Source organism: Andrena cerasifolii, chromosome 6, assembly GCF_050908995.1.
Source record: "Andrena cerasifolii isolate SP2316 chromosome 6, iyAndCera1_principal, whole genome shotgun sequence".
In the NCBI taxonomy this organism is placed as follows: Eukaryota; Metazoa; Arthropoda; class Insecta; order Hymenoptera; family Andrenidae; genus Andrena; species Andrena cerasifolii.
Window position 1 is genome coordinate 9,390,715 of NC_135123.1, and position 25,260 is coordinate 9,415,974.

The 25,260-nt window shown below is 45.9% G+C and overlaps 4 protein-coding genes across 6 annotated transcripts in view; 3 read left to right on the forward strand and 1 right to left on the reverse strand.

Annotated features, from left to right (window-relative positions):
• Window positions 1-252: 252 nt before the first annotated feature.
• Spd-2 (spindle defective 2) lies at window positions 253-6,054 on the forward strand. Of its 2 annotated transcripts, none has more exons than XM_076814328.1 (19): window positions 253-577; window positions 637-764; window positions 832-957; window positions 1,024-1,175; window positions 1,241-1,554; window positions 1,613-1,785; window positions 1,844-2,338; window positions 2,417-2,662; window positions 2,746-2,954; window positions 3,011-3,274; window positions 3,333-3,805; window positions 3,875-4,051; window positions 4,121-4,334; window positions 4,405-4,581; window positions 4,634-4,817; window positions 4,893-5,091; window positions 5,155-5,293; window positions 5,378-5,562; window positions 5,616-6,054. In XM_076814328.1, exons 1-19 carry the CDS (start codon window positions 477-479, stop codon window positions 5,947-5,949), a joined length of 4,290 nt encoding a protein of 1,429 aa, XP_076670443.1. In that variant the 5' UTR covers window positions 253-476; the 3' UTR covers window positions 5,950-6,054. The 2 variants fall into 2 exon arrangements, with proteins under 2 accessions (XP_076670443.1, XP_076670444.1); XM_076814329.1 differs by having other exon boundaries at window positions 5,628-6,054.
• On the reverse strand, window positions 6,008-8,620 carry LOC143369929 (26S proteasome non-ATPase regulatory subunit 6). The gene is made up of 3 exons (XM_076814439.1): window positions 7,461-8,620; window positions 7,026-7,030; window positions 6,008-6,763 (listed from the first exon to the last, which is right to left on the reverse strand). Exons 1-3 carry the CDS (start codon window positions 8,618-8,620, stop codon window positions 6,066-6,068), a joined length of 1,863 nt encoding a protein of 620 aa, XP_076670554.1. The 3' UTR covers window positions 6,008-6,065.
• Window positions 8,621-9,130: 510 nt separating this feature from the next.
• On the forward strand, window positions 9,131-10,997 carry Rfc3 (replication factor C subunit RfC3). 2 transcript variants are annotated; one of them, XM_076814427.1, is made up of 8 exons: window positions 9,131-9,282; window positions 9,367-9,431; window positions 9,492-9,619; window positions 9,685-9,847; window positions 9,914-10,073; window positions 10,146-10,357; window positions 10,606-10,683; window positions 10,751-10,997. In XM_076814427.1, exons 1-8 carry the CDS (start codon window positions 9,245-9,247, stop codon window positions 10,894-10,896), a joined length of 990 nt encoding a protein of 329 aa, XP_076670542.1. In that variant the 5' UTR covers window positions 9,131-9,244; the 3' UTR covers window positions 10,897-10,997. The 2 variants fall into 2 exon arrangements, with proteins under 2 accessions (XP_076670542.1, XP_076670543.1); XM_076814428.1 differs by having other exon boundaries at window positions 10,614-10,683; window positions 10,751-10,889.
• A 9,410-nt stretch (window positions 10,998-20,407) lies between these two features.
• Window positions 20,408-25,260, forward strand: part of LOC143369892 (uncharacterized) — a 46,342-nt gene continuing 41,489 nt past the window's right edge. The window contains exon 1 of the mRNA XM_076814345.1: window positions 20,408-21,196. The gene's annotated coding sequence lies outside the window, so the exon portion shown is untranslated. The remainder of the gene's footprint in view (window positions 21,197-25,260) is intronic.

The window sequence follows — 25,260 nt, forward strand, 5'->3', positions numbered from 1 at the left end:
TATCCCATGGAACAAATAAATGGGCGGAGACTTTGAATATTGAATTGGCGCTCTATAATTCTGCAAGGTTCATTTTCAACGGAACACATTGAAATTGAAATAATAGTGAATTCGGTATCTCGCACTGACTCTGTTCGTGTGCCAGAAAGCGACTTGGATTGGTTGTTTCTGATACCATGATTTTCTGGCACCAACTCAGAGTCAGTGCGAGATTCCGAATTCGCTATTAGAGTCGCGTGTCTAGAACTGTGCACGCGTTTGCGTTCGATGATCGATGATCTCGGGAGTGTTTTCAAATTTGAACGCCAAAATCGATCAACTGTCAAACAATACGTTGTATGTAATGTGGTGCAATCGTCCCGTTGTTTCATCAATTTAGCGATTAGGAAATCGCCGAGGATCTTACGTTAGTGGGCGTTCTTCCTCCGAGCGATTCACGTGTACTTGCAATTGGACGATAAGCAAAGAGTTCGACAATGTTTACACCGTCGAAGCCCACGGCGGCGGATTTTATCGATATGACTGTATTAAACACTCCTCAGCCGCAAGCAACTTCGACGGTCCAAAGGAAGAACACGTAAGTTCCCTTTCCACGCGCTTATTGCAAATATCTAGAATGGAATCTTCTGTTGGCAGATTGGAGGGTAAATTTTTTAACAAGGAAGTCAGCGATGCTTTTTATAAACGGCCCGCGTCGCACAAGCCTGACGTGACACAGAGATCTGAAGACTCCTCCCTCGGTATACTCGACAATATAAATTCCTGTGAGTGTCCTTTGTCCCCCCTGTGCAAGCCAAACCAACCCTGGTACTTGATAGTAAGCTTTTGTAGTTTTAAGCGAAATGAGCGAGATGGAGACGGAGAGGCAGAAAGAGAACAAATTGGAGACGGAGCGCGAGCTGGCCAGGAAACTGCTTCAAAGGTGCAGCGACATGAAAGCCACGGCAGTCGTACATGGTAAACTTCTGTTTATTTGCTGTGTTTATGTGTGTACAAGTATCACGGGCAATGTCATTGTTACAGACACAAACAAAGAGAATAACGTGAATATTCAAAACTTGTCTGCCAACGTAACACCTTCGACCTTTAACGATCAAGGTCGCTCTATGTATTCCAACAAGACGAACTCTCAGACTGAAAGTATTTTACAATCGAGCGTTAATAAAACAAACAGCGTGAGTATTATTCTCCAGAAGAAGAGACTGATTGAAATGATTCCTTTATAGAGTTTGACTTTTAGGTCGTCTTCGAGCCAAACGAGATAAGTGCTCGTTCCTCCGGGCTGAGTAGAAGTTCAGAGAAACGTTCGTCGTCGGCGTCTAGTAAGAATGCAAACGCTATAACGTTCGACACAACTACGGCTGAATTGATGGCCCAGTTTAACAACGAAGAGTTTCGCCCGGCTTCTGAAATGGTCAGTCAGATGTTAGCCGACGAGGTGTCCTGGCAGCAGAATTATTCGTACGCTCTTCCAGCCACAGCTTCCGCTGACAAGGAGTACTTGAATCTGTCCTGTTTCTCGGGTATCATCGGTGAACTGGATTTATCAGTAGAGTGAGTTTCGGAAGTTGCACGTATTCTATGTTAGGATCGTGACACAATTGGGTTTCAGGTCTTGTGCTGGGCGCAAGGTATCCGTCGATGAATTTTTCAAGAGGAAATGTGGCAATTTCGGAGAGCTATCGGACAACGCGATGGCGAGACCGAGTTTGGGTCTGTCCGTGAATAGTCCGAGGAAGAAGGAGCACCTCGTACCGTTGGTCGATTCTACCATAATGACAGAAGGTACGTATCGTGCGGGCGGACTTGCTGTTGCGTATAAAACAGCGATTCGATTTCACAGAATCTTCGGTTGGATCGTTCATTGCCAAAGATGCTGCTCAGCAAAGTAATCCGAGCGCAACAAAAGATATGGAAGAGCAGAGTATCATGAGTTTGACCAGCATTGCTCAGGCGTTACAGGACATCGATAACGGCACACCGCGGAGATTAGTCGATCAGCTTATAATGGCGAAGAAGAAGAAGCGGTCGGTTCAGATGCAGGACGCAAACACGGGCAGAGATACTTGCGCGTTGCGGTGTCAGAGTCGAAAATCGATGCCTGCCGCTCCAAGTAGGAACATCGAAACTTTTGAGAAAGATATGGGACTGCTAAATCTCTCCACAAAGTTATCCCTAGATAGTAAAATTATTAACGAAACGATAGAGTCTAAGCGATCGAGTCCTAGAATGCTATCATTCGATTCTAACGCAGGTGTAAAAGCACACTTCGAAGCCGCCTGCGAAGAGCTTAAAAAGGAAATGAACCACAGGGCCTTGACGCCTTCGTCTACTCAAGGTACGGTGGCATTAATGAAAACCGTAAATTTCAATCGCATAATGAGTATTTAGTTTAAGGACGATCGTTAATTTGTAGATTATAAGTCGTACTTGGAAGACCCTAAGATCTCCCCTTCACGGTGCAATAACGAAAAAAAATCGTCTCTCCGCATCCCAAAGATTAACACGAAACACGCTCCAGAGAAAAAGTCTGTTCATTTAAAAAGCGACGAAATAGGGAAGAAAAAGCCGATAAAAGAGGAGAACGTTTCATATAAAGACAAGTCAGAAAGTTTTGCACAAAACCTTTCGAATTTCCAAGGAACTGAGACTCAGTCGAATAGTATGCTGCTATAACAACACAATGCTCGCTTGCTTTGCACACATTTCGTGTCCTTGTCATTTCTAATTATTGTGTTTTTATAGATGTCGTTATCGGAAGAAGCACAGAGGAACTGTGCAGTTGCATTGTTGGTATGTCAAGAGAAACTGACATCGAGCTGTTGAACCAGAGCGACAGATGGGTCATCTGTTCGTTGAGCATAAACCAGATTCAAGGCGGCGGGCAAAATGTTCGGCTTGTGTTGCCGAAGGATGTCATTCTCATCAAACCGAATGCAGAGCAACATCCCAAGGTAACGATGCAGCACGACTCTCGCAGCAGTTAAAAATTGAAGTACATCTGTTCTAGATTACAGTGACAGTGGAGAAGATGTGTAAGCCATTTATAACAGTCCTGAACATAACGGTGTCAGACATGGTAACGAGATCGGAATGGACCATGAGACATATAATTTGCTTCAAGCCTGAGGAGTTCAACATAAACATCTTAAACCCTTCTCGGAAGAGGGAATTGGATTTCGAGTGCATCGTCGAAAACAGCATGGCGTCTCTGCCCATCACGATCAAGAATAAAAACAATGTCGACGTTCCTATCAAGCTCACTATACTACAGGTGAGGATTTTATTTAGTCCCAGTTTTGTGTATTTTCTATGTGTTATACTTGACATAGGACGGACCGGCAGTATTTGGCATAGAGAATTCCGGCGAGTTGCGACGCGTGACGTTGAAGCCTCAAGAAACATTTATCACGAATATTCAGTGCAGAGGAGTCTTGCCAAGCGGCAGAGAAATGCGTTCTCTACAGCGATACGACGGCACTTTAATGATCCAAGCGGAAAACGGCTCGGATGATGCTATAATAATCAAGGAAGTCCCTCTCGTCGGGCAAGTAGGGACTTGCAAGATACAAGTAACCGATACAGAATTGCCATTGATCATTCCCAATAAGCAAAGCAAGCCGTTAACCGTGATGAATCTCGGGAACACGCCAGTGATGATATCCGCCTCTTTTATGCAAGACGTCGAGTCCTCGAAGATCACCAAGTATTTCTCGGTGCAGCCTGAAAATTTGTTTCTGCAGCCTAACGAAACGGGCTGCTTCTTTATCGCGTACAGGCAACAGAATCCGGACGCCCCCCGAATGTGAGTAATCGCTTTGCTAAAATATACAAAGTTCTCAATTTTTGTTGCGTTATATCAGTGTACTTGCAGGCATGCGAAGATAAAGCTAACCGTTCCGAATAACATGTACCATTATTCTATAACTGGAGAATCGAGTTCATGCTTCAACGTTGAAGCGGACAACGAGAATTTCCTGCGTTGCGAAACGCCTCAGTACTTACCATCCGTTAGCTCTCCGTCGTCTCCGCATAGCGTCACTTCGAACAGGTAAGTTAAAGGTGCGTTTTATTGCCGGTGTATTTGTTAAGCTTTAACCGTCGATGTTAAACGCAACAGGTCAGGGATCTCTGGACGAAATTCCCCTATCAGCACGGCGTCGGGATCGACCGTTGCTGGCGACAAAATTCCAATAAGAACAACTCACGCTGCCCTGGTGTGGAACAGCGTGAAGACAGGGAAGTCGGAGATCAAGGAGTTCACTCTTAGGAATATTAGCAACAATAAGATTAAGATCCAGGCTGTTATATCGGACAACGACAAGAACTTTCGGGTACTGTTTGTATATCATTGCGAGAGTAATTGATGATTCGAACGTATGAGAGCATTGAGAATCGTTTCAGTTTCTTCGAGAACGGCAAGCCGTGGGCTCGTCCGTCGTGCTGGTGTTGCAGGGCTCGGAGAGCAGAACGCTGTCCGTTGTGTTCAGCCCTCATCACTTGGGCGCAGCCACTGGGAAGATAGTGTTTAGACACTACGAGCCTAAGAGGGAGGATAACGAATCTCGACCATCGAAACTGGTAAATAGATGTCACGGAGTATCGTAATCGATCTTTAATGCATTACTTTCAGGTATTCTTGTATGGCTATGGTGGCTACAGCAAGGTTGAAATCTCTGAAGCCTTTAAAGATACAAGCGGAAAGATGTGGCTGTCGCTCGGTACTTTGGACAGTGGAGGCTCCTTGAGTGCCAAGATTAAGCTGCAGAACACCGGAGACTTGTATTCATATGTCAAGATAAAATTAACACCGAAAGGTTTCCTTTTAGATAAACAAATTCGTTAATGAAAGCAAGAATCGCTTTCTAATCTATCTCCGAAAACGGTTTCAGCTGTCTACCCCACTATGGTTGCGAGCTGGCACGTAAATCCAACCGAGTTGCTACTGAATCCGAGAGAAATCCAGTGGGTGACTTTAAAGTTTCACCCGCGTAAAGAAGATTTCGTGCTGCTGCGGAAATCGGATGTATCGCAAGTGGGAACGATAATGATCACCCATGGCGACGAACCTTCGCGTTGGCGAATTCGCAGGTGAATAGTTATCGTCGTATTCGAAGGTGGCCATTAAGAACTAACTTGGAATTCAATCTGCAGACTGTACAATAAAATGAAAGAATCCGGGGAATTTAGTCGGAACGATAATGAAGCGTTTAGAAACATAGTCCACCCGATATGCAAAGCCTTCCCTGGTGAACAGTTAACGTCAGACATACATGCTATTCGAGATTCAGTGGTAAAGTATCACGAGCCCACCGATCGATTTCTACCAATTACCGATTTATGTTCTATTAATTTCTGAATTCTAACGCGCGTGCAGCAAAATCTTGGGGACCTTTGTCGGGGGATTCACCAGCACGAGATACTGCTAACGATGGAAGTCTGCGCCGACGAGACTTTGTCTGTTCTTCAAGACAGCGCTGACGAGTCGCAAATGTTTTATTCCCTCTGCAGCGACAACAGCCACGTATACGAAGGGAACGGCGAAAGCTTTCTACCCTCCGAGTAAGTCACCTCCTGACCCCCGATAACTTTCCTCGACATTTAAGATCACTCAGGACATTTTGCAGGACACTAATGGCTGAACACGACGCGAACACCGACAATTTTATAGTCAGCCCGTTCACTGTCACTTTGGCCCCGCCATCGAAAACGGAAGCAACAGTGACGATAAAGAGTTTCTGCACCGTGGCTCAGCCGTTCGAAACTTGCTTGTCGCACACAGAATACTTGAGCGTCGTCCCTGCGGAGGGAATGATACCCACGAGAGACTTCCAGCTGAAGATACAGTGCAAGCGAAAGATCGAGCGCAGCTTCAACGCGGTGCTCGAGATCTACACGGAGAACAGCAAGCTGGATGTACAAATAAGAGTTAATATTAAGCGATTGTAAATTGATACATTAAGTTTTTACCTGTATTTATTATCTCGAATCAATTGTAGTTTCGCACTTTTCTATGAGCAACCATTTTATTTTAATAAAGTACTTTCCAATAAACCATCTCTCCGTTAAAACTTAAGTGGGGGTCTAGCGAGTAATTCTCTCAGAGGCTTGCTAGTTGAATTTATTTTAAACACCGCATCATGATCAGCCAGTGCCTCTACCACCTTAACCATATTCTTTACATCGTCTATGCCGCTATGTAACTGTCCCAGCACAGGAAGCTTTAGGTGAAGAAGCATGTTCTTCAAGCTTCGCGGATAGTGCTGCGTGGCATCGCAGAAAGTCAGCTTCAAGTTTATCCACTTCTTGAAATACTCTGGCAGCGGTACGTTCTCCAGATTGCATTGACTCGGCAGCATCATTTTCAAGTCCCAATCACCGCACGTTACAAAAGTAGAGTCGTTGCCATCCTTGAAGTAGCTGTGCTCGTCCAGCCAGCTGCAGAACTTTTCAAACACTTCTGGGAACTGAGGCTGGCTATCCACCATGTCCTGTATGATTCCAGTCAGCTGCGTGCAGAACGGAGTAAGCTTGGGATGAACTCTTGGCTTGATGTATTCGTGAAAAGTGTTCTCTATCTTCCAGCTCTTGGTGGAGACAGCCGCGCATGGGAACTCGATGATCTCTTGGGGTTCCAGTTTCTCAAACTGCTTGCAAGTGGCTTCGAAGTCTATCACTAGCAAGTAATTGAAGGGCTGCTTCACTTCATTGGTACCTTTGTAAATGGACCTAGGGTACTTCTTCAGTATTCGTTGAGCCATGGCTCATCGAGGAGCTGACGAACAACCGGGGCAGAAAAAAACGTTCCAGATGAAGAAGGTATCTTGAGTTTGTACCCTAAAATGACTAGCAAGGGAAGATCCCCAAGCCGGAAATTCAAAGAATCATGAAACTTTGGGGATATGTAGAGGATATATAGATTTGTATTACGCATTTTTTTTTTATTGCTCTTTTTGTTATAACTCGCGAACTGTAAGTTACCAAATGATGGTCCTGATTAAAAACAGCAACTTTTGTCCGAAAACTTTTTCTCTACTTCTCACAGTTCGCGATAGTTTTCTGAATTCCCGGCTCGGGGATCTTCCCTTGTAGGTTAACAGTTACCCAAGGTACTCACTAATTTACTTGTAAGGCAACGACAAGTTTCTTAAAATTTCAAAGAAGCCAGAACGTGTCACCCCGTTTCACAATTAACATTATTTATCCCAAACATTCATTACAGAAGCTGCACGGAGTCATAAAGCACAGTGCTCCCCGTCAACACGAATAACAACAAAGAGCACGTGGGATGTGGTCATTATCCTTCAATCTCATTCAAGATTGGACATCCAACTCAAGATACGAAAGAAGCAGGTTATCCCAAGAGATATTTTAAGAAGAGAATTCCTCAGAATTCTTTTGCAGTCAGAGAGACTGTTCAAAAGTCGATAACTTCGCCAAGTTTCTTCAGTCGGTTAAGCAGCATGTCGCCTCTTTTTATCGCGTTCTGATAAGACAGTCCCCTATCGCAGGTAGCGTCCGGAGCTCGTCCACGGTCGCAGCCTGCTGCACTGACGGTGACGATAGCCCCGGCTACCTTATCGATCTTGCAGTGCAATTTACCGGTGGCGATACACCTCGCCACCTCCTGTTCGATGTAATCCTCGCTGACGCCGAATTCGCTGGCCATTCTGCTCAGGTTAATCATTCTGTACGCTCGCAGCAGCTGCGTGTACGCCTTCAAGCGCATTTCCCTCACGTAGAAGCGGCGGTGACAATGCAGCAAGGGATTAGCCTTGAGCTCCAGCTCTATCCACGCCAGGTTCTGAAAGAATTCTTTGTAATGGCAATCGTAAAGGGAGTAGAAGTATTCTCTGTATCTGTGGGACTCGGTGAGCAGAGCTTGTTGCAGCATATCGTTATTATGGAACTGGCGGTGGAGGTCGAAGCGCGGCAAGGAGACCATGCCAGACAGGACCGTGTACTCAACGACATCTTTGAATGGTAACAGCTCGTAGGACTCGAACGTAGGAATGCAGTCCAACAGAAGGGACGTGGCTCGCGAGAAATTTCGCGTTGCGAGGCAGTAGACAGCCTCGTACACCTTTAGTTTATTGCGAGAGCACCAGTTGCTACTCGATGCAGATCCTTTTTCTATCAACCTCGCTATCTCGCCTATGATTTCCCCCATCTGTCCAAAGTTCTTTCGTACGTAGGCTATTCGAAACAAGCCGAAGGCAGCCTCGATCCTGATACTCGTGGAGTTAGACTCGTCCTTGAAGATCGGAGCGGCAACGTCGCTCGCGCGATCTAACTCGCCGATCTCGCACAGAAATTCTAGCTCCTCCCTCCAGTTCCTCCTTGCGGAATCCTCGAGAGCGGAATTGTCCGGGGACTGTAGTTCCTGCCAGGCAACTTCGTTCGCCTGCCTCATCAGGTTGAGTAGGTCATCGTGGATAACCCAGTCGAACTCTTTGCACGCTTCCTCGTAGTATCTGCTCATGTTCTTGCGCGTCACTACGTCAAGGAATTCGTTTTTTAAGTTCTCGTCGTCCTGGTAGTCCCTTAAGCTCAGCTTGAAACGTATCTTGGATAAGAGGATGTAATCGGGTTTTTTTTTATACAATTCTGAGTTATTCATCGTGGATTTGGTGGTAGGAAGATTTCTTTACGGGGTTATTTTTTGTATTGCCGAGAAATGGGTACTCTTTTATGGTATTTGGGTCTTTCGTAACCTAGCTCTGAGTTTCATTGTAGGAAACGATAAAAAACAATTGTGAGTTAGAGGAATATATTTTTCAGCAATATTCAGGGCGCGGGGTCAAGGGTAGTGATCCTCTAGGCAGTGATCGGAACAACGTGTATCGTCGCTGATTGCTTGCCGCGATTTGGAGCAAAAGCGGAAGTAGACAGGGAAAGAAACTGTAAAAAGAAACAGACAGAAATACTCACAGAAAGAGAGAGGGAGAGAAATAGTATCTAAAGAAAATTCAGTATTTCTACTGTTGCACAATTAATTTCTAAACAGAAAATTAATCAAGAACTGGAAAATTGTTTTAACAATCTCTTTATCAAGTTTGAATTATCATTGTTTGATTTCAAGCTGCATTTCGGCTAAATTCGCCTGCCAATCGTTGCGTTCGATTTGAAATCGAAGTCCCGCGCTTTTCCGGCCCCTTTGCAACCGATGCCGGTAGGACGCCTAACATATAACCTCGTTTCACGCGTGCAACGAAGTTTTTGAGGAAATCCCGAATTTTGCATAATGGCAACGAAATCTGGAGCGTCTACAAATTTACCATGGTGAGAATCATATAACACTTGCAATCGCATTTCGAAAGTAGCTATAAATCTCTGCAAACCGCTAACTCGATTTTCTTCTTCTAGGGTCGAGAAGTACCGTCCGAAGGAATTAGATGACCTCATATCTCACGAAGAGATTATCAAAACTAGTCAGTATTCAGACCAGCTCGATAATTGAGCATTTATCTAACAAACGTTTTCTGTCGTAGTAAATAAATTCATCAACGAAGATCAGCTTCCTCATCTCCTCTTCTACGGACCACCCGGCACTGGAAAAACCAGCACCATCCTTGCTTGTGCCCGTAAATTGTACACACCGGCACAGTTCAATTCGATGGTTCGACTTCTTGTCCTTCATTCCATTTAAAGCACAATTATACATAGATTTCTTTTACGTTATAGGTTCTCGAAATGAACGCTTCAGATGACAGAGGCATCGGCATAGTCAGAGGGCAGATTCTAAGCTTCGCGAGTACAGGCACGATGTATAGATCTGGATTCAAGCTAATTATATTGGACGAAGCCGATGCCATGACGAACGATGCGCAGAATGCTCTCAGGAGAAGTAAGTTTTGGTTTTATGAACTCTTCCGGTGGGACGTGTGCGCTTTACCGAGATACTATGTTTCAGTCATTGAGAAGTACACGGACAACGTGAGGTTTTGCATCATATGCAATTACCTGAGTAAAATTATCCCCGCCCTTCAGTCTCGGTGCACCAAATTCAGATTCGGCCCGCTCTCTGCGGAGCAAATCTTGCCAAGGCTGGATGACATTATTAGGGAAGAGAAGTAAGGATAACGCTTTCACCTAAATCCTTCGATATGTTAGTGGAACTAATGTATACGATCTGAACGGTGTAGTTTAACTGTCAGCGAGGATGGAAAGAAAGCATTGACAACGCTAAGTGGAGGGGATATGCGAAAAGTTCTAAATGTCCTTCAAAGTACGTGGCTCGCTTTCGGTTCAGTAACCGAAGAGAACGTTTACTCCTGCGTGGGGCATCCTCTTCCGATCGACATTAAGAACATAGTCAATTGGTTGCTGAACGAGTCGTACGAATTATGTTACAGCAGTATCCTTTTTCGCTACATAATTCTCAGTTATAGTTACCGCAAAGATATAGCGAGGTCGTAAAAGTGGTCAGGGCATGTGGCCTGAGACTCAATCCCTACTGATATTCCTGCAATAGTATACCGCGTACGGCCCTGGGTGCCGGGGAATCAAAAACCGCCGCTGCTCGAGTGTTTGATTTACGACCTCGCTATATTTTTGCGGGTACTGTGTTACTGTGTTCTTATATGAACTTAACATATCGCCCAGAAATACAGGATATAAAACTGAAGAAGGGGCTTGCGCTGCAGGACATATTAACAGAACTCCACTTGTTTGTAAATAAAAGTATGTAGCTTATTTATGAATTGAAATGCGGCAGAATTTTAGGAAATGTTGAATGATTTCGTTTCAGTCGAGTTCCCGGATCCGATACTTATCGAGCTGGTAATAAAGCTCGCAGAAATAGAGAAGCGGGTGGCCATCGGTTGCAGCGAGGCGGTGCAATTGAACGCCCTCGTTTCGGCGTTTCAAAGAGCTCGCGATATCGAGACTTCCTAGCACGTCTTGGTTTCTAATTACGTTAAGGTAACTTCGGATTTAAGATACTACATTTTGTTACGCGGAAGCAAATAAAGGAAGGATATTTTTACAAATGGAGATCACGCAACGATCCCTTTCACGCTCCGTTGTCCGTCCGCCTCCACCCACCTTTTTGCTATTTCGTAACGAATTACGTTCTTCCGTGAGCCGTATCAAGCTGACGGATCTCCAAAAAGAAGTTGTCAAAGTCTTGGTCACAAATCAGTGGAGCCGGCGGGAGACCCGACGCTCGTAAATTTCTCCGTTCGTTCCTGTAATCGCGATCATCCTTTCACGCGCGCGGGAGTTATAGAAAACTCATCCCCGAAATGATAAGTTTCGATGCAATCACTGTGTGTCTGTACTTGATCGTACAAGTGGAACAGCGTCTGACAGCGGTCCGACAAATACCGCCCAATCAGCACGCGATCGCTCGAGCATCGCGTCGACGAAAACATATCCAGGCTCCAGACATGCAATGCCACTATTTTTCGTGGCAGCGATGCTCAGTAACCGGCGTGCTTCAACCACTGCTTCGCGATGTTTCCAATTCCTACATAAATCTTGGAAGCGTGGAACGTATGGTCCCTGTCGAATCGATCGAAACTTTATCGAATCAAAGGAACCACGTACTTCCAAACTAATGCAAAGATGGAGACACATGTTTCCTTCAAGGGATACTTTGAGAGCCACTGTCAGAGAACGTAGGTACATGCTTGCGTTTCTCATCACGCGCCAGTAAATTCCCTTCGCAGTAACAATTGAAGTAAAATTAAATAGCGTTTAATAACCCCCGATTTAACCAAAGAAAGAGAGAGCTCCCTGGCAAAACAATGCAAACAGAAAGCGTGAAACAAATGTCATTTTAATACCAAAGTTTATTTTTCACAGAATCCTTTGGAAGGTGTGAAAGGTCCGTCGGATGCGCGCGCATCCAGTGTACAATTGCGCTGCGAATTACCGGACACCTCATAATCCCCGCTGCGATTGTCCCGATTCCTGCTTAGCGGAGAATAAAATACTTGCTGTCGGCGACGTCTCGCGCCACACCACGGCCATTAACGACTGGAGCAATAAAATGTTTTATCGCTTTATTTAATTGTCCCCGGAACGTTTCGCAATTTCCAGCGAAGCACGTGTTCCGCCGCCACTCTTGTCCATTCGGTCTCCCGTTCGAAAGAGACTGTACATTTTCAGCGTGCGGCGTAATTAGTCGGTGTAATCGACGACGGCCGGCGCTAGATTGATCGAATTAGCTTGGCGGCTCGGCGTTAATCATTCGATTAGCGTGGTTAACGAATACACGGAAAAACCGTGCGGTCTCTGCGCGCGACTCGATTTACATTGCCGGCGCGTGCTAATGTCCTGCGCTAATGTTACAGCAGGAGAATGGATGGCAGCGGCGCGAGTCTGCTTACATGTGCCACGCGTCCCGAAAGTGAGGCGCAACCGCTAAAATCGCTCCGCTATTGCTGTATCCAATCGGTGCAAGTGGAATGACCTGGCTCCGGTGGCATGCCATTACCGTCGTCCCTTTCTCTCTCGTCGCCCGCCGATGCAGTCCGTCTCGTTCCGCCAGGAACGCCTGTTCGTTCACGTACGGTAATTCTCTTTTCCCTTATTTCACCCTAATTCACTCGTCTAACCGAGTTTATCCGTTATCCGTGTATTAGGAGGTTTTCCCTTTTCCAGGGCAACTGCTTCGTCGGATACCCGGGAACAATCGTTGCATGATTATTTTCATACCGGTTCGAGGAGGCTCCAGTGCATCGTTGCCGAGTAAAACATATATATTTTTTAATTAACAGCGAGTCCGCTACAATTATTCGCGCGAGTTTAATGGAACGTTTGCCAAATGAGGACTTAACTCGTCGGCTGGAAGCTTCGCCGGTATCGGAAGCAGCCGTGTTTCCAGCAATTTTTATTTTACACGGTGGCATTTTTGTTCCCCCCCGGTGGCGGTGCGCTCGAATATTTTCACGGGGCTGTATGACCGACCGATCGATTTATCGACGGCCGCTGGAAAAACAAGCGCGCTACAAACGTAACGCTTGGGCAGCGCGCGGATGTAAATTGTCCCGCGAATCGATTCTGCCCTATCGCTTTTTATATTTACGCGATATTTATTTGCCGCGTGCCGCCGAGGGAGGGCGGGGGGGGAGATCGATCTGTTTTGCGCCGCGACGCGCCGCACTGCCGCGGGTGGCCTGAATTGATAATTAAATAATACTCCGGCTCGATATCAAACGAAACTTTCGGGGTAATAAGAAGTTGCCGACGGAGTGCGGGCACCGACGCACGTCGATTCTCCGAGTTATTTCAGCTTGAAAACTTGGCGCAGACGTGCCCTTAACTTTCCGCCTCGAAATAACTAATTCAATTAGTATATCAGCGCCGCTAGACCCCCGGGTTAACTACATCTTTGCCGGTGTATCTAATCTTCGCGCTAACGTTAACTCAGACATTGCTAATCCCCCCCTACTCGAGCCAGCCCACAGAATCGACTCTTCTCCGCCCGATCTCGTCCCGGTGTAATACGAGCTCTGCCCTCGTGGAGCGTAATCATATCTGCCCCTTTGATTTCGCCACTATTTTGCGCTAATCCTTATCAGCGATCATCCTCCCTATGTAGTTTCACAATTATTATTTATTACGCGACGAGCCCAATTTATACAATAATGAATACAGTAGCGTGCGTATAAGAAAAAGAAAGCATATAAGAGTAGGTAGAAAAGAAATGTAAGACTCAGTTGGTGCATTGGACAATCTCGCGAAGATCGCTCTTGAACGTTAGTATAGATCCACAGAAAAAATCAGTGTGATCTGAATATAAATTGGAAACCACCAAACTCAGATTTAATCTTTGAACAGTAAAGAGATGCTCTTCCCCTTAAACCCGGTAACCGGAATCTGCCAAAAATGTCCAAACCCTTGACACGCCCGTTTAAAGCCACCGATCGCGAGCATGACGTATATATAAATGTGTGACATTTTTATTTATCCGGTTGCAGAGGATTCCGTTCCACTCACCCCTCCTGATCTCCAGTTCGTTTCGCCTCGCAATCACGCCGCCTATATTCGACGAACCAGCGCCGAAGGATTTATACCGTGCTCGAAGTCGATCGATGCTCGTGCACCGTCGAGCCGGGGGTATCGCGAGAATCCCAGCGTCGCGCGAAGCCGCTCGCATTCGGCTGTTGAGCGTTTATTGGCCGGCCGTGGCAACGAAGAAAAATGCCATCGGTTTTGTAAGGTAAAATTTTTTCCACCCCACGGCTAACCTGGCCGCCCAGGCGGCCAGCCAGCGAGCGATACATCATTTAACGGGGCGCACAAAGCGGCCGTGTAAGCGCAGCGCGAAATCGCCGACGGTCAGGAGAGAAGGCACAAAGGGGTGGCTTGAATATCGCGGACGAGCTCGTTCACGGGAGACGCTCCCGCTCGATTAGCCCTATCTCGCTTCTCGATGCTCCAGAGATTGAAACGTTGGGGAATCGACGAGGATTTATAGCCGGTATCTTTCTCTCTTCCTCTCTCTGTGTGTTTCGACACTCGCGGCGTCGCCGATAGTAGTGGAAAGTACGGGAACTCGGGCACAGGAAGACTTTGGAAGGTTGTTGGAATAAGGGTGGCAGACTCTGGTGTCCCGAGAGTGGACGCGAGATAGGAATCGGTGGGTGGCGAATTTTCGGCGGCTCGATTGGGTTAATTGAGGACCTTGCAGCGGCAGGAGGCAGCTCCGTGTTTACCAACTTCAAGAGAATTAGAGAAAACTGTTTATGAAATTATTGCTTTGACTTGGAATTAAAAAGAGAACACTAAATAATTAAAAAATATGTATATTTTCTCGCAATAAGTCAGTGAGTCCCAATCTGTGGGTCGCGAAGTGTTTTTGCTTGGGTTTCTTTTTTTAATATTATTAAGTTAGAATTATATTCTGAAATATATATTTTTAATGTGTTTTCTCTACCTTATTAAATTTACTATAAAAGTAGAAGTTATTGAGTAGATAAGTATTTTTTACTTCTATTTTTGGCAAGTTTTTCAAATCCGGAGCGCTCGTATTGCGCAAAGCAGTAATAAGTGCAGGTAGAAAATTTTCAATATATCGCTAATTTGTTATCAAATTTGCACTGAGCGATGTAGAATTTTGTTTACACATACTACACGTCTTAACTGAAATACTATAAAAAATAGAGCTGCACCCTCTTGCTCCAAGGTCCTCAATTACAGCGAGTACTCTTATTCCAAAAATACCACCCCCGCGCCTCTGTCAACCCTTATTCCCGCCGTTATTTTCGGCTCGGCCTTGAATTTTAATGAGCATCGCAATCGTAGGTACCGGCGTTGCTACCCGAGTTTCGTGGTCCCTGTCGAGAGGCCCGGGCCACTGTGGAAATCCCTTTACAATCGGGGTCGCCGTGTCACGCACTTGTTACGCGTCCGACGATCCGCAGAAGCTACTTTCTCGGCGGGGTACAGGGTCGTGTGCTACTTCTTCGTGAAACACTCTCGAGGTTATACCCCGCGAGCCAGTAGCCATTATTACAAGGGCGCGTAGAGCCCCAACTTCTTTCTAAACTCTCGACCACGGAGATCGATCGGGAGCCTCCGAGAGGAACGGAGAAATCAAAGCGCCGAGCTATTATAAATCCCAAAGAAGCGTGAAATCTTTATTGATCGCTCGCCCCCGTGTATCGCGTTGCTCCCCCCAGCCTCCACCCTTGCGCTCCTCTTTGTCCCGTCTCTTTCGTCTCCACGGCCCGCGACACCGAATCCCGGAGATATAAATTCCCTCCGTGTATTTCCTCCGCGTCGATACGGTACATCCTATTCCTTATAAAGTGTTTAACGCGGAGAAGATTCCCTGGAGGGGGCGAAGCCGTGCGGGCGATACACTTTTCTATCAGTTTGCTCTCCTCCTGATCCGTTTCGATCAGACTTGTTGGGGTTTTCAGGGACAATATCGGGTGGGACGGGGGGGACCCCGGTCCCAGGAAGGCGATCAGGCGTCTTCCGCCGCTGGTCTGGAGCGGAATCGCGGAGGCACGGCGGAATAGGTATACGCCGGTGCAGCTCGATGCTGATCGCGGAGCTTGACCTGGAGAGGGGTGGATGACGAAGGGGTGGAATCCGTTTGGAGGGGGTTGGCGTTGTCGTTAGTGCCGTAAGGCAACGCTCAAGAGCCTAGGACCACTCTCCGCTCACTGGAGCGACTGTCAGACCCAGCAGTTTCGAATTTAATGCAACGCTCCGCCAAGACTTCTCGGCAACCAAATACCGTGCATTGCTAGTTACCTGCGCGTTAGCCTCTCACTTCAAATTCAAGGGAATCGATCTTTTCAAACGATCTTATATTAGCTTCACTCCTATGTCTGTATGTTTGGTTTAAATTTTGAAAATTAATTTTAACACTTTAATTTACACACATTTTTTAAACAATAACTCACCCCCGAGGGGGTGAGAAAATTGTGTCCTCTATAATAAACACGGCATAACTACAGATCCAAACGACTTAAAATCAGCCTGTAACCACAAATACAATCAATTCAATCGATATGAAATCAGGCTATGACCACAAATAAAAATTTAGACAGTACTTAAAAAGTGAATAATAAAAAAGATATATATATAACAAAAATTTTAAGTTAAACGATTTTATTTAATTTGATCAAAAATGCATTGAAAGCTAAAAAAATAATTTAAGTAGAATCGTGGGGCAGGACATTTCATAACAGGATACGAATCAATTTCATACAGAATCAAGCGTCGAAACGAGCGATGAAAAGCGATGAAATATCCTGCCCCACGATTTTATTTAAATTATTTTTTAGTTTTTTTGTGCATTTTTGATCAAATTAAATAAAATTGGTTAACTTCAAATTTTTTTTTACATACTTTGTATCTTGGTCTTTAACGATGGCGATTAACGTCCTTCGAATCTCAGTATTGCGTTGCTCAGTAATTACTTAATTAATCGAGGCTCGTAGGACCCAAGTGTGTGCAAGCATCCTCCTATTACTTGCTCGTAGGTGTGTCTCCCTTCAGGGTTTCTTCTAGCTTTTCCGTCACTCTGGGAAAAAATGATTTTTGCTGCTCTTTATATTTATCAAATTATCTATGATATTCCTAAAATAAAAAGCCCTCAAAATAGCCTATAATCTAATCTAGGACGTGTGTAATGTGTATTCTAAATTTAGACGTGAAAAAAAGGACAAACAACGTTTCACTTTTATATATTAGTGAGGATTATAAATAATTATTTTAAAATATAATTCTTTTGTTTGATAAAAAATTGAGTAAATAGGATATGGGTGGTTTAAAAGAAATTTATACAAATTTATCATCTACTTTTTACCGTTTTTCAAAAACTTTTACTTTTTTATTGATTTTTATCGATTTTAATTTTCTTATTCTACCAATTTCGCCGCGCTCCTAGATCAGCCCCTGTCTCTCATTTCGTGTAACGCAATTAATGATTGTTTCCACCCGCAGGCTCGCTCCACGGCCCGTGAAGACGTCTAGCCATCCGCGGAGGAGACTTTCAAGCGGGCCGGGCCTGGAAAAATCCCTGGCCACTCCATAATTGCAGGCTCGTTTGTCTCGCCTGGAATTCAGCCTCATTATGTACTTTCGGAGCGGCGCAATTCCGCATTGTCGCGGCCGGATGCCGTTGGATGCGCGTTTTGCTTGCTGGTTAGCCCCGCGGAGCCTCGCCGATAAATTATGCAATGGCGGAGTTGGCGGCGGGGTAGGTATCCCTTGCGTATGAGTAAATACATCCTCGTCCGAAACCAACCCGTCCGCGTTAACGCCTGTGCATAAAGGCGGCCGTCGCGCGTTTCTCCGAGTTGTTTCGCAATAGAAAGCGTAGCAGAAATTTTACAGAAAACTCGTCGATCTCTGCAATTGCAGCAGGGTCCCATTCAAAAAGCACTCGCCTCAGCGCTCCCCGCTGGTCGATCGCGACTCGATAAGAGCCCGCCCGGTGTTTTCTTTCCCGGCGCCGTCGCATTTCCATAAGTAACGCTCAAAGTGCGCCAATTACTTGGCGATCGGCGGCCCTGTGGCCAGCTTTGCGGCTTGTCGTCTGACTAATTCAAGGGCCGTCCCGGCCGACCGCCTCGCAATCGATAATACACCCGTCCGCGATCGTTTAAACGACGCTTCATCGGCCGTCGTTTTGATATCGGTAATTGTTATCCCCTCGACCAGACGCGGGCGATTATTCTTCTTAATTAATTAGCGGCCGCGCGGGAACAGAGGAAAGAAAGGAGGGAGAGATAGAAGGGCGCTGGTTCGCAAGGGGATGGTGGTAGAAGAAAGCCTCTCGCCGCCGTCCTCTCGGCGGAAATTTATGCGCGACGAGTAATACGTACTCGCCCCTCGACAGATATCGATAGACGGGTCCCTTTTAATTATTTCCCTCCGGCCGTCCGAGCTCTCGCGCCCTTAAAATCTCTCGGAGCAGGATGGATCGGCGCGGCGCGGGGATGAATGAACGGTCCATTTATGTATGGTGTATTTGATTGCAGCCCATTCGAAGGGAAGCATTTGCGAAGGTGGCGCGAAACAAGAAGCGGAGAGCGGGTGGATGGAAGGGCGGTGGTGAAGAGGGCGGGTGGAGGGATAAGTGGGCAAGAAAGTAGGACGAGCAATGTCTTGGTTTGCTACTCGTCCGAGCAGTCTCGACTGCTCTCTTCCTCGCGTTTTTCCCTTCGCCCGAGAGCGTAATAGCCGGTTTTCGCGTGCTCGAAATAAAATTTTCCTAATAATTCCCCCAGCCCTTCCGGGCTCTGCTTGCACTCCGACGATACGGGCTTATCGTAGTTTCGTTGTCGTTAATCGCCACCCTCTCCCCATCCCCGGCGAGTTTCTTGAGGCGTTTAACCGTCGTGAATTCAGTCGGACGGGGATTCTCGGGATTCGGGCGTACCGTTACGATCGCTCGATAAGAAAGTCGAAGGCGGGCTTGTCGCGAGTCCCAGATGCTTCTGATACGTTTAATTGCTAGCGGAGAGGGGTCCGAGCGCCGATTAAGCTTGCTGTTAATAAGGCCGATCGGATCGAATTCCAACGATCGCCACTAGAATTCTTCGAGCTTGTATTCCAGCGAATCGGCTGTCCAGTATTCCCACGGAAATCCTCCGCATTCGGGAGCACTGTTTCCAGTTCGTTGACGCGCGGCGGCTCCGAAATCTACATTTTTTACCCACGCAACTATCGCTGCCAGGAAATGGACTTTGAAGCATTTCGCGAAATTAAGGGGGAACACCACTGTGACGGCCGGAAAAGTAAGTCGTTTTTAAGAATTTTTGTTCAGGAATAATTTACAGTTTTCATAGAAAATTTTTATTACCTACCTTTAGTATAATGTCTTAAGGGGTCATGCTCAGTCAGGAGGACGAAAAAAGACAATAACTCAGTTATTGATAAATATTTTTAAATAAAAAAAATACGATGTACGGTACTAGATGCAATCCTTAAAAGGGAAAAAGATTTTTTGAGAAATGTGTTATAGCTTTTGAGTAAAAAAATTCCAAAGACCACCCTTTTTTCGGCCTCCTGACTGAGCATGACCCCTTAAGATACTATGTAAACAAAAATAAATAGAAAAACTTGCATAAATTTTAATATATTAATTAATCTTCTAGACCCCCCACGCGAGCTGGTCGAATGTGTAACTATGGAACAGCAGGTCCGAAATCAAATTTCTTTTTTTTTTATAAACTATATGAGTGTAGTTTCCGTTGTACGTATCGATGTCTTAAACAAATTATTTTTGTAAAAATGGTGCGCTTTAGTAGACAAGTTTCGAAAATCCGCGAATAAGATGGGCAGTGCCTCGAGAGTATTTCAAAATAATTGTTTCCAATCAAAGAATCCGTACGTACAACGGAAACTACACTCGTATAGTTTATAAAAAATAAATGAAATTTGATTTCGGACCTGCTGTTCCGTAGTTACACATTCGACCAGCTCGCGTGGAGGGTCTAGAAGATTAATTAATATATTAAAATTTATGCATGTTTTCTATTGATTTTTTATACAGTCTCTTAATTAAGACAGTGTACTAAAGGTAGGTAATAAATTTTTTCTATGAAAACTGTAAATTATTCCTGAGAAGAAATTCTTAAAAATGGCTTACTTTTCCGGCCATCACAGTGGTGTTCCCCCTTAAAGAGCACCACTTCCACCGAGCTGATTCCGAACGACTTACACTAGAATCTTCCAATTCGTATCGCGTTCATCAAATAGGACTCAAATGCCTCGTCGTTCTTTCTATACCCAGCCATTCCGAGTCAAGTCCTCAAAATTTCCTCAAGTTTCCCTAAATCCCTCGAGGGTACCTTCCATTTCCAATATCGTAAAAAACAGCCTCCTCTCGTCACTACCACCTCACCTGAACGCTGCGCGACATAAAGTTTAAAGCGTCTCTGTTTTGTCGGGCAGGCTCGCTGGCAGTGGCACCGCGGCACCTCGGCACGCCGCTGGCCGAGGGGTTGCTGGCTGGAGGGGATGAAGCAGCTGGGGTGGCTGGAGCTACCTCGAACGCGAGCTCGCGGCACCTACACGCCGGGTCTGGGTTTGGCCGGGTCGCGGTGGGTCCTGCGCAGCCGGAGGGACAGAGGCAGAAGCGGAGACAGCGGGTAGAGGCACGGAGGCAGAGGCGGAGACGGGCAAAAGTGAGGTGGCTGGCGGGCAGGCAGGATATCGGGGCAGGACAGCGGGTTGGCAAAGGACAGGCAGACAAGCAAGGAAGCAACCGAAGCAAGGAAGCAAGCAAAGCAAGCACCGAGGCCGCCGAGAGCCACCCAAATCGCTCCCTCCCCCGCCGACACACACCCCTCTACACCGTCGTTGTTCGCACTCCTCCTCCGTTCCCTTCGCTCGCCCAACGTTATCGTTCGCGTCGAGTGCCCGCTGCGTGTTTCACCTGTGCCCGCGACGATCGTTCTTCGCGAGGGGCCTCAGCCCCGCAAACCCTGCGAGCGTCGTTTCGAGGGATAACGGAAGCTGGTGCGACCGCCTCAGAGCCAGGACCCCTGTGTTTTGTGGTGTTCTCGCGTTGAGTGACAGGGGCGCAAGGATGAAGACCCTGAGGAAGAAGCCGCGCCAGTGATTGGGAAGGATCAGCCCGGATCAGCGCGCTGCGTCTCGGGGACGGTTGGACGCGCGCGTGTCGTCGCATCGCTCGCCGAACCGGCTCTCCTCGCAAGCTGTGCGACGACCGCTTCGTACCTCGGCCGGTCGTTCAACGTGGCCGATCCTTGGACATGTAAGTAGCGCGTATGTCCTTAGCCAAGGCGATCTCTCTCTGCGAGTATTCCAAGGGCTGCGAGACCCTAGTCCTCTGTACCACGGAGCGCCCTTGAACGCTTCACTCCGCTGTCGTCAATCTGTAAACAGTGTAAACGGTCCAGAGGCGTTCGACCTTCTCCTGTAACCTAGGGCCGGCGATAAGAATTCTCTCTGAACGCTGCAGAGGGACGCGGTATCTCTGGCCACTGTGCTCCACTCTCTCGTCTGCTCCGCTCCCCAGGTCCGCGGCACCCGGGGGACCGTTTCGCCCGGAAGCCGGGGCGAAAATCGGTGAAAAGCGACGGCGTGGGGGATCGATCTGTTTGGCGGAGAGCGTGCGACACTGACAGAACTCGAACACGCGAGTAAACACACTCGATCGCTGGGGGTGGCGGGCGGGTGCAGCGAGGGGGGGGGGCGGTCGTCGGGCTTGGAGGAGAAGGAATCCGCGACGAGTCCTGCGAGGGATCAGGGGGGACGGGGAAAGTTGAAGGCTTGCACCGGGGAAGATTGCGCAACTGCGACCAGGAGCGAGAAGGGAAAAAAAAGGACGAGAATTGGAGGGCAAGATCCTGGTAGCCCCGATACACGGGGATCCTGGCGTGCGCGCCGCCATCGCCGACGCCGATTACCTTTGATCGCTGGGAGCACGCTCTCGCGATTGGGTTCCCTTCGAGTGGCTCCTCTTCGATCACACGCGAGCAGCTTGGGAGAGACCGCGCGAGGGTTCCGGGGGGTGTTGAACCGCGTGAAACTCGCGACCAGTTATATACACCGCTAGCTTAAAGTTCCCGGCGTTATATAGGTATCTTTTTTCGGCGAAGTGGAGGGAGCTTTTTAAGAAGTTTTCCTAGCGAGCTCCTCGGGGCTAAGAGGAACCTACCCACCGAATTTCATAGTCGTAGGATCACTGGCTCCAGAGAAATCGCGATGAATCAGTGGTATTTGAATTTGATCTTAAAAATCAAAATTGTGCGATGCTTTTCTAATACAGAAAAAAGTTGCCTTTAGTTATTCAGATTAAACCCTGGGAAAGCTAGATTCTGTTTAAAACAAAGTTGCAGCTGCCGCAAGAAGCTTGAAGTATTAACTTTTTTTAAAATTTTTTTTAACATGTTTTTAAAGTTCTGTATGTGCTAATTTATTATACTCTTAACACGCTCGCTGTTCAAACCTCCAGCGTACATACTCGCCTCTCATCCGTCCAGCAAAGCAATAGAACGCTTAGTTTAAACATTTACGCTTTCATTTGTATAGGCAATATATGCATAATAATAAATAAATAAATGATATATCGTCACTTCGTCGTAGCAGCTTCCGTCAGTTGTTGGATATCAGTCAGAGAGGACACACGGCTAGGAAATCTAACGAGCAAGTTTCTTTTAAAGAGAAGTGCTACCGCGTGATAAAATAAAATTTATAAGATTCAATATTAAGTGACTTGCGGCAGCTTGAAACATTTATTAATGAAGCTCAGATTTTGACAGCTTGAGTGCTATTAGAAAAGGCAACTTTTGCTGACTACTAGATGTCACGAATGATACGAAAAAAAATTGTGCCCCTACATTTCGTTGCACCCTACTTAGCGCTGAACCGCGTGGAACGCGCGAATTGAAAATATCAGGCGCCAATTGCGTCCCAGTAATTCCACCCCGGCGAGGAGTACAGCGAGCAGGGGGACATTGTTGCTTGCGGGGGAGGAATAGGCTTAGAAGTGCAAAGCGAATCGAACGGTGCGATTCTTATTCGGGAAAACATCCTCGAGCGTAAGGAGCTCGCGCGATAAGACCCTCCTGTCGCTTCTTATTTGTATTCTCCCCTTTCCCCGAGCACAGTATCAAATTCTTCGTTCCAAACATCAGTCAAGTGTCCCTCGACAGGTTCCCTGCGCTTCTTCCAGCCTGTTTGCCACCCACGACCCTCGAGAACCTCTTGAGAGCAATCGGCCCGTCTCGGGCCAGCGTCTAATGATTTCCACCGCGATAACTGAGGACAAAACCAATATTCTCGTCAGTTTTAATCGAAGGAGAGGCAGAAGGCTGCGCCGGGGCAGCTGGAAACGGTCCTTCGCGATTGTTCGACGACAGCCGAGCAGAAGTTCGCGTCCTCTTGATCCGTTCCGCGCGTAAGCCGAAGTCCGGTCGCGAACCGGGTCAAGATATTATTTTGTTGCGCGTTTTTAGCTCCATTTCCGATAACGATCCTGAACCGAAGCCCTCCACGGGATATGTCCCCGTCGATTCAATGGCAGGGGGCTCCTGGACCCCGTTCCGGGTATTTAGGGGTCGAGTAGACGGATTTAAATTCGATAAATGCCGAAGTATTGCGAGAGAACACTTGCTGGGAAAAGCTTGCGCGATTTCGGGCGATTTGGATCGGCGAGAGGTCTTGTTCGCAATCTTGTTCGTAGTCAGTGGCAGGTTTAAGGGGAAGGCACAGGTGGAAAACTTCCTGGGACATCCTGTGTACTTAACAGAATTACAAATAAATTGCGCGTGTGGTATGAGAATTTTGGGGAACAAAGAAGAATATAGTGTTTCACTTTTCATTTCTTATTTCTCATTTTCATTTTCATTCTTATTTTCATTGAACATTTTTCATTTATTATTTCTGCATATTCATTTCCATTCTCAATTTCATTGGACATTTTTTTATTTGTCGTTTTCATTTTTCATTTCTCTTTTGTAGGTATATTTTTTATTTAGGGCAGACCGGGGCTAGTTGATACGTTTTTCAGTTTTCAATACTTTGTATTTTTGTTTGAATTAATTGCCTGGTAACGAATATGCTAAAATATATACTTAGCTCCTTCCTCTTTAATATATTGTAAATGAAAAGTAGAGAAAATACATAGAAAATTAATGAAAAAATGTTATTTGGACGAAGGTAAAATGTATCAATTTACCCCACTGCGGGGCTAGTTGATACGTTATTCTGTTTTCAATCTTTTTCATTTCTTATTTGAATGAATTACTTACTAACAAATATGCCAGAATATACTTCGATCCGTCCTCTTTAATATATAGTAAACGAAAACTTGAGAAAATGCATACAAAATGAATGAAAAAATGTTATTTGGACGATTTCATTAAAAATGTAGTAAAAACTAAATTAAAATGCACTAAAAACTAAAAAATAATTATTCCCTTGTACTTCAATTTTGATGGTGTTAAAATGTTGTTTGATCAGTTTAAATAAAATCGTGGGGCTCCATGTGCAACCAGAAGGCGAGGTATTAAAGTGATTAATATCCTGTTTTGAAATATCGTGTCCCACGATTTTATTTAAAGCGATCAAACACCATTTAAACACCATCAAAATTCAAGTACAAGGAAAGAATTATTTTTTAGTCTTTAGTGTATTTCAATTTAGTTTTTACTACATTTCTAATGAAATCGTTTAACACGACAATTTTTATATATATTTTTTATTCCCTATATAAACGAAAACAGTTAAGAAACGATCGTAGGAAAGAATTGAACAACAATCTTCACGTATCTGGTTGAAATGGAGCTACATATACACGGTGTCGAGATAATTCGTCTGTATCAACTTGCCCCCTGTATCAACTGGCCCCGGTCACCCCTATTATGTATTTATACATTTTTTCTTTCTGCATTCGATTGGTGCATAGATTTATGCATACACTTTGTCTATAATACACGTATATATATACGCTTGTTATGTAATGAGTTTAAACCCGTTTATGAATAATATTAATAATAATAATAAGAACTTATCACGCAGTCCATACCACACAATGTAAAGGGATTTTCTGTAATGGACCAGAGATACCAGTACAATACCTAAAGCCCAGTAATACAGTTTCCTGCCCACGTACATAAAAATATCAGTCTTAAACCTCCTTTTGACCACCACTGTGGATCAGGCAACGAGCCTGAGGGCTCCTATTACCTTGGAAACTCTGGATTTTCTTGGCAAAACGCGTTTTAATGTCTCGACAGCGATCTGCAGCGCCGCGCAATCCTCGAGGAGCACCCTCTTCCACAAGCCAATTTATTTCAATGGGGGTAATTAGTC

What these genes read in the sequence shown, in the direction of transcription:
- Spd-2 (XM_076814328.1), top strand. Translation starts at nt 477, where the DNA reads ATGTTTACACCGTCGAAGCCCACGGCGGCGGATTTTATCGATATGACT. An exon ending in GCGTTAATAAAACAAACAGC is followed by an intron (nt 1,176 to 1,240) that starts GTGAGTATTATT and finishes TTTGACTTTTAG; the next exon opens with GTCGTCTTCGAGCCAAACGA. An exon ending in AATCTCGACCATCGAAACTG is followed by an intron (nt 4,582 to 4,633) that starts GTAAATAGATGT and finishes CATTACTTTCAG; the next exon opens with GTATTCTTGTATGGCTATGG.
- LOC143369929 (XM_076814439.1), bottom strand. Translation starts at nt 8,620, where the DNA reads ATGAATAACTCAGAATTGTATAAAAAAAAACCCGATTACATCCTCTTA.
- Rfc3 (XM_076814427.1), top strand. Translation starts at nt 9,245, where the DNA reads ATGGCAACGAAATCTGGAGCGTCTACAAATTTACCATG. An exon ending in CGAAGAGATTATCAAAACTA is followed by an intron (nt 9,432 to 9,491) that starts GTCAGTATTCAG and finishes TTTCTGTCGTAG; the next exon opens with TAAATAAATTCATCAACGAA. An exon ending in CCACTTGTTTGTAAATAAAA is followed by an intron (nt 10,684 to 10,750) that starts GTATGTAGCTTA and finishes ATTTCGTTTCAG; the next exon opens with TCGAGTTCCCGGATCCGATA.